Source organism: Nyctibius grandis, chromosome 31 (assembly GCF_013368605.1).
Source record: "Nyctibius grandis isolate bNycGra1 chromosome 31, bNycGra1.pri, whole genome shotgun sequence".
In the NCBI taxonomy this organism is placed as follows: Eukaryota; Metazoa; Chordata; class Aves; order Nyctibiiformes; family Nyctibiidae; genus Nyctibius; species Nyctibius grandis.
This window is the reverse complement of record NC_090688.1, coordinates 2423205-2431089: the sequence shown is the minus strand read 5'-3', so window position 1 is coordinate 2431089 and position 7885 is coordinate 2423205. Positions and strand designations below refer to the sequence as shown.

The 7885-nt window shown below is 55.9% G+C and overlaps 1 protein-coding gene across 1 annotated transcript; it reads right to left on the bottom strand.

Moving 5' to 3' along the window:
* Positions 1–4828: 4828 nt before the first annotated feature.
* On the bottom strand, positions 4829–5892 carry LOC137675046 (forkhead box protein L2-like). Its single transcript, XM_068420934.1, is given in 4 exon segments — positions 4829–4995; positions 4998–5074; positions 5169–5341; positions 5626–5892. Coding segments are annotated over 4 exon segments (684 nt in total).
* Between the last annotated feature and the right edge of the window lie 1993 nt (positions 5893–7885).

Sequence of the window (7885 nt, the reverse complement as noted above, 5' to 3'; positions counted from 1 at the left end):
GGGGAAAATAAACCCCAAAACCCCCCCGGCGGCTTGAATTGCAGGCAGGAATCGCGGGGGTTTGTGTGTTGGTCAGTCCCCCCCCCTTTATTATAATTATTATTATTATTATTTTGTTTAATTTTGATTTTTTGCGCTATTTTCTAGCCAGTGCTTGTCCCGCCAGCCCCCCCATGGGTCCTGCACCATGGTGGGGTGGGGTGGGGGCTGCAGCAAACACCCCCCACCCTCTGCTCAGCACCGGCTCCTTCTGGCATATGCAAAAAAATATATTAATTATGCGTGGCTTTGTAAATAGACACTTAATTGGGGGGGTATTGTCGGAGCAGGGCGGGGGGGGGTGTATTTTTCCCCCGTCAAGTTTGTTGTTGCTGCTTTTTTTTTTTCTTCTTTGCCCCCCCCCCCCCCCGCCCCAAGCCCTGGAAGAGCCGTGGGGAGGTTGGGGGGTTGTGGGCAAGCGGGGAGGGGGGAAAGGTGGGGGGAAAAGGGGGAAAAGGGGGAAAAAAAAGGGGGAAAAGAAGGGGGGAAAAAAGAAGGGGGGAAAAAAGGAGGGGGAAAAAAGGAGGGGGAAAAAAGGAGGGGGAAAAAAGGAGGGGGAAAAAAGGAGGGGGAAAAAAAGGAGGGGGAAAAAAGGAGGGGGGGAAAAAAGGAGGGGGGAAAAAAGGAGGGAAAAAAGAGGGGGAAAAAAAAAGGGGGAAAAAAAGGGGGAAAAGGGGGGAAAAGGGGGGAAAAGGGGGGAAAAGGGGGGAAAAGGGGGGAAAAGGGGGGAAAAGGGGGGAAAAGGGGGGAAAAGGGGAGAAAAGGGGAGAAAAGGGGAAAAAGGGGGGAAAAGGGGGGAAAAGGGGGGAAAAGGGGGGAAAAGGGGGGGAAAAGGGGGGGAAAAGGGGGGGAAAAGGAGGGAGAAAGGGGAAAAAGGGAAGGAAAAAGGGGGATAAAAGGGGGGATAAAAGGGAAAGGAGGGGAGAGAAGGGGAAAAAGATTAAAAAGGGGTGAAGAAAAGGGAAGAAAAAGGGAGGAAAAATATTTTAAAGGTGGGGGAGAGAAAAGGGGAAAAAGAAAAAAGGGGGGGAAGGGGGAAAAAAAAGGGGAAAAAGGAAATTAAGAGAAAAAGGGGAAAGGGAGGAAAGAGAAAGGGGGAAAAAGGAAATAAGGGGTAAGGGGGAGAGAAAGGGGGAAAAAAAGGGAAAAAAGGAAATGAGAAAAAGGGGAAGGGGAAAAGGGAAGAGGAAAAGGGGGAAAAGGAAAAGAAAAAAGGGGGCAAAGGGGAGAAAAAAGGGGGATAAGGGGGGGAAGAGAGGGAAAAGAAGGAAAAAAGATAAAAACAGCACAAAAAAGGCAGAGGAACGAATGAGTCTCAGGAGTCCCCGTGGCCCCCGCGCCCACCCAGCCGCTCGCCAGCCCCAGCGCCCCCCCCCAGCCCGACTTCCCCCTCCCAACACTTCAGCACAAGTTTGATATTTGCACTAAAAAAAAGAGAAAAATTAAAAAAAAAAAATAATTACCCCCCTCCAAAGCAGCGGGTTTGGCCCCATCCCGCAGCTGTTGCCTGCCTTAAACCGCCCCCCCCGCTATTTTTGGGTGTTTTATTGTCATTATTATTTTTAATTTTTTGGGTTGTTTTTCTTTTAATTCAGGTTGGGATAAAGTGTTGCCAAAGATACGGCTGAGTTATGCCGGGGGCGGGGAGAGAAAGGAAAAAGTAAAATCAATTAAAAAAAAAAAAAAAAAATAATGGGGGGGTGGAAAGGAAAAAAAAAAAGGAAAAATTCAGGGTTTTTTGGTATAAAAGAGGAAAAAAAAGCCCCCCCCAATGGAAGGGGGGTTATGGGGGGAGGTTATGGGGTGGGGGGGTTATGGGGTGAGGAGGGGGCTCAGCCCTGGGCGTCCCAGCCCAGGCCACCAGGCAGGGCTGGGGTGTTGTGTCCCCCCCCCCAATTAAGTGGGGGCTATGGGGGGGGGGGGGGCGTTTGGGGTCATTCCCTGGTAGTTTGGGGTCTGAGAAGTCACAAAAAGGGGGGGGGGTTGGGGGGGGTCTGCAGGGGCTTCACCCCCTCCTGGGACTGGGGGGAGGGTTTGGGGGCATCACCTTCCTCCCCCTCCCCTGTGCTGCTTGTAAAGATGCTGCATCCAACCACCCCTCCCTAAAATGGGGCTGGGGGGGGTCCTGTCCCCCCCCAACCCAGGCAGTGGGGGGGGGGGGTCCTGCCGCAGGAAGGGGCTGATTCCTTGTGTCCCCCCCCAAATCCTTCAGCACCCACCAGTTAGTGCCCACCCCCCCCCACTAAAGATGCTGCATCCAACCATCCCCCCCCAGCCCCCATTCCCCCCCCCCGAGGCCTGATCTGATTATTTAAAAAGAAAATAAGAAAAAAATACAATAAAATACAATAAAATCTCTATCGTAGAGCTCGCGCTATATCGTATCTATTTATATTTTTCACTTTCTTACAAAGAATTTTATTTAAATCCAGAGGAACGCGGTTGTAAAAAGAGCAAAACCCCCCTAGGGTGACCCAGGACGAAGCTTTATGGGGGGGGCTCTGGGGGGGGCAAATTGAGTAGCAAAATGTCGCATTTAAAGTTGTATTTTTTAAAAAAATTAATTATATATATATATATACACACACACCCGGCGAGAGCTTCAGCAGCTCCTGGGGCGTGGGGGGCACGTGGGAGGCTGAGACCCCAGCGAGGATGCTCGAGGTGGGGGGGGGGCCACTGGGAGTTTATTTTGGGTTGGTTTTTTTTAATTTTTTCCTCTTCTTTTGTTTTTTTCCCTCGTTTTAGTTCTTATTTCTCTATAATCGAGAGATTCGCTATCGAAAGCACTCGCGAGGTTGTGGCGGGTTTTTTTTATGTGTAAAAAAAAAGAAAAAAAACTACTTTTGTGGTAGAGGTTTGGGGGGGGGAAAGGAGTGAGGCGAGGAGGGGGGAGCGGAAAAAACTAAACTAAAATAAAGCACAGAAAAGACATTCCATAGATTGTAACTTTGATAGATCTTTATAAAAGTGTGGGCGAGGAGGGGGCGGGGGGCAAGAGAGAAAAAAAAAAATATTAAAATAATAAAAATTGCACTTTGGGGGGGGGGCTTTAAATAAAAGAAATAAAAAAGAAAATAAACTATATATTAAAAATACACGTGGAGGCGTTTGGTTTTCTTGGGAGGGGGAAAAGGTTGGGGGGGGAGAGAGCCAGGGGGGGTGTCTATAGTGGGGGCTGGTTTGTGTTTTTTTTTTTCTGGTTTTGGGGTATTTTTCCCTTTTTTTGGTGGTTTGGAGACAGGGCAGGAGCTGGGGGGGCAGCGGGGAGCAGGATGGGGGGTTAAGCCTGATTTGGGGGGGTTAACCCTGATTTTGGGCCATGAACCCTGATTTGGGGGGGGTTAACTCTGATTTTGGGGGAGTTAACCCTGATTTGGGGGGAGTTAACCCTAATTTTGGGGGGAGTTAACCCTAGTTTGGGGGGGTTAACCCTGATTTTGGGGGGTTAACTCTGATTTTTGGGGGGTTAACCCTCATTTTGGGGGGGATAACCCGAGTTTGGGGGGCGTTAACCCTGATTTAGGGCCATTAACCCTGATTTTAGGGGGTTAACCCTGATTTTGGGGGGGATAACTCTGATTTAGGGGGAGTTAACCCTAATTTGGGGGGGTTAACCCTAATTTGGGGCCATTAACCCTGATTCTGAGGGGGTTAACCCTAATTTGGGGGGATTAACCCTGATTTTGGGGGGTCCAGGGCTGCAGGTGGGGTGTCAGTCCTGGTCTGTCACCGTGCCTCAGTTTCCCCAACTGAAGCACACACACCCCCCCCCCCCGCCTTATAAAATAACGGCAGCAATGGGGGTCCCCCCACCCCAGTGCGGAGCTGGGTGCCCCCTCCCAGTCTGCCCAGTCCCCCCATGGCCGGATCGGGCCCCGCTGAGGCAGCTCGGCCCCGTTAAGCTGCTTGCGGGGGGCCAAGGCGTGAGGGGGGGGGCCCTAATCCCGTTTGGGCACAGATTAGGGCCCGCAGATGGCCGGGGGGGTTTAAGGAGCCGCCGGGGATGGGGTTTGGGGTGTGCACCCCCCCGCACCCCCCCCCCCAGGGTGGGGACCAGCTGCAAACGGGGAAACTGAGGCAGGCGAGGGGCCGTGGGTGGCACCGGGGGGACCCCCCCGATCCCGCTGCCGCCCCGTCCTCGAGCGAGGCCCAGCCTGGCCCCCAGCCCCCCGCGCCCCCCACCATCGTTAAGGGATTAATTAGTGTCATAATCTGCCTCGGTTTTGGGGAGTGCGAGGAGCTTTGGGGGTTTTATCTCCCGGGATTTAGTGGCCGAGTCGCCCTAATGCCACTTAACACCTGGGAGCCGCGATTTTCATTAGGGGCGTCAGGGACAATTAGTAAGAAAATAATTAGGGCAGGGGCCTGTCATGGGGGGGGGGGGGGGGGTTTTAAGCCCCATATGTGCCTGGGCCCAGTGGGGGGCTTGGGGACCCCCGTCCTCCGTGGGTGACACCGCTGGGATGGGGCTGGCCCTGAGGGGGGATGTGGGGCCGTGGGTCCCATCCTGGGGTGCCCTTGGAAGATGGGGGGGTCCCCAATGGGGCATGGGGACATGGGGGGGTTGAGGGGGGTCCCCATTAGGACAGGGGGGAGTTGAGGGGGGTCCCCACTGGGGTGTGGGGATGGGGGGGTCCCTCATGGGGACACGTACCCCAGGCTCTGGCCCCATCCCGGCACATCAGGGTTCATTGGTGATGGGGGGGGGACACACACATGCGACCCCTTGGCTTGACGGGGGGGGGGGGACATGGGGCACGTGACACCCACTTTTTAGGGGCCCCCCTCATCCCCTCGGAGCAGGGTGGGGGGCTACAGGAAGGGGGGCCGGGGAAGGAGGGGACCAGGGCCACGGGGAGGGGGGACCCGTCCCCAGCCCCAGTGTCCCCTCTCGGGCGGGCAGCGGTGGGGGGCTGCGGGCAGGGCGAGGGGGGGCAGCGTGAGGGGGGGGCCGGGGGGCACCGGGGGGCAGCAGGGGCAGCAGCAGCCAAGGCCGTACAGGGCGTAGGGGTGGTAGTAGCCGACGTTCACCCTGCGAGGGGAAACAGAGGAGCCGGGGTCAGCCCTGAGCCCCAAAACCCCCCTGGGACCCCCCCCCCGGACCCCTCCCTCGAAACCCCGCTGACCTGCGGACGCGCCGCCGGGCCCGCCGGCGCTGGTAGTCGCCCTTGGCGAAGTCCTCGAGGTTGGCGGGGTGGATGGCCCAGAAGTGGCCTTTGCCGTTGTCGCTGCGGCCGGCTTTGACGAAGCACTCGTTAAGGGAGAGGTTGTGGCGGACGCTGTTGCGCCAACTCTTCTCCTGGGCCGAGAGGCACCGTCAGCCAGGGACATCAGTAGGCACCAGAGTGAACGGCACCCACCCCGCCTGGAGGAACCAGCCCCTTGGCACCGCTTGGAACCATCCCGGGAGCCAGATGCCAGCAGACGCGTTTTGGGGTGGATTGGGGTCACCAGAGTCAAACCCAGCCCCGTCCCTCACCCAGCACCCAGAGCTCAGCTCCCAGTTTACCCACTCCAAACCACCAAAACTGGGGGAAAAAATCCCCCCCAAAACGGGTCTCCTCCAGCATCGCAGCCCCTCACCTTGTTCTTGAAGTAGGGGTAGTTGTCCATGATCCACTGGTAGATGTCGGAGAGCAGCAGCTTCTTCTCCGGGGAGGAGAGGATGGCGGTGGAGATGAGGGCGATGTAGGACTGCGGCGGCTTGTCCCCGGGCTCGGGCGGGCGCTGGGGGCTGCGGCCGGGGGCAGAGGGGCTGCGGGGTCCCCCCTCACCCCGCTCCGACAGCAGGTACTCGATGGTGAAGGAGGCCCCGGGTGGGCACCGTCCCCCAGGCACCGCGTCCCCCATGGTCCCCACGCCGCCGCCAGCCAGAGGGGGAGATCCTGGCCCGGTAATTAGTGCAGATTACAGGGTTTGCTAATTGTGTTTTCACAAACGGGCCGCCTTGGCAAAGCGGGCTGTTTATCTGGCAAAGCCCCGGGTTTAGCGGGATTTGGGATCTTTAAGCCTCATAAATAAAATGATTAATCCCGCCGGAGGTGGAGGAATTCGAAGCGGCACCGAGGACCCCGCGCCCACCCCGGGCTGGGTCTGGCCGCCCCCTGAGTCTCTGGGGGGAGCTGGGTGCTGCCCCCATGCACAGACCCCCCCACCCAGGGCTCATTTTGGGGCTCCACCACGCCGAGACTGAACTTAAATGTAAATCTTTCTTTTTATTTAACAAACACTATAATTTGAACTTTGAAGGATGTGTACTGAGGGAAAGAAAAATAATTTTCCTTTTTTTTGTTTTTTCTCTTCTTTTTACAAAAAAAAGAAAAAAACAGGATATAAGAAAAAACATATGTACAGGAAGAGCTGGCCAACGCAAACAGAAAAGCAGTAACAGAAGCATGATGTTTCCAAACAGTGGCTTGGCCTGAAAAATTTAAAAGCAATTAAATTAGAATACAAATATTAGAGAAAAAAAAAACAACACAACTGGACTCTAAAGCTACCGTGCAGCCAGGGATGCGAGCCACGGAACTTTATACAGTAAAACTGAATTATTTTGAGCTCTACCCAGGTTTTGTTGTTGTTTTAATCGCCCTTCCCACCCCCGCCCCCGTTTAAACCTGAAAACATATTGCTTATGCGCAAACAGGACAAAAAAGAGAAGAAGAAACGCCTACGCCGTAGAAATCAGAATTTCTCCGCGGGAGCAAGAGTGGAAAGGGGGGAAGAGCGAGCGAGACGCGGCTGCCGCCCTGCCCGGACCCCCTCGCACGATGTCTGGGGAGAAAGCGTTGGGGGGGGATTGTAATCCTTCAAGTTTTTATTTGTTAAGACAAAATAGAGACGGGCAGGAAGGGCCGGGAGCAGCGGACGCTCCCTGTGCCAGCGCCCGGTGCCCTCCGGTGCCACGCGGGGATCCGGGGATCCCACACCGCGCCAGGGAGGGTTTGGAGAGGAAACCTCCGGCCGTGCCGGGGGGAAGCTTCCTGCTCCACAGCGTTTCGAGGATAAATCTTTGCTTTCTTCCCCTGGGGTAAGTCGCTAACAGGGTTTAGGATAGCTCGGGGTGGACCTTGGTGGCGTTTCTGTTGACGTGAGATCGGCCACGCTTTGCTTCTCCTCGAACCCAGGACGAGCGCTTGGGAAGCGCCGCCGCTTCGGTTCTGCCATGTCACCCCCTCCAACGCCCCGAGGAGGTGAGGGCAAGCGGAAGGGTTCTGGGTGCGGGGCCACCCCTGCAGCGGGCGCTGGCACCAAGCACCCCCTTGCCCAGAGCTCGGGGGCTCAGTACAGCCCAGCTGGATGCTGCCGAGGCGGCCCTGGCTGCGGCAATGCCCCTCACGTTGGGCACGGGGGCACCTGCTTGCCCCCCGTCCCGTGGGCACGGTGAGGGGCAGAGGCACAGGCCAGCTTCCTTCCAACGTTTATTCTCATCTACAGATGAGAAAAGTCAGCGAGGTCCAAAGCACAACGAGAATTCAAGAGGCGTCAGCGGGAACCGGCAGAGCCGCTTACGCAAAGTCAACGACAAAAATTCTCAAAGACAAAAGTCACAAAGGTTTGGAAAACTCAAAAGCAACAAGGTTTTGCCATCAAGAGCATAGCAGTAGCTTTGGGTCTGGGACCAAAAAAGTCTTGAACAGAGAAGTGGAAAGTCCAGAGGCTGTTGAACACGTGGTCGCAGGGCTCCACGCATCGTCCCTCGGCTCTGTCCTCAACACCCTGCCAACAGTGCCGCCAGCAGCGCCGGGGCCGGGCCGCACGCTGGCTCGTGACTGAAAGAAACCTGAATTGGAGTTTACCGAGGTAGTTGGCTAGAAACTGAGATTCCCCCACCTGGCATTTT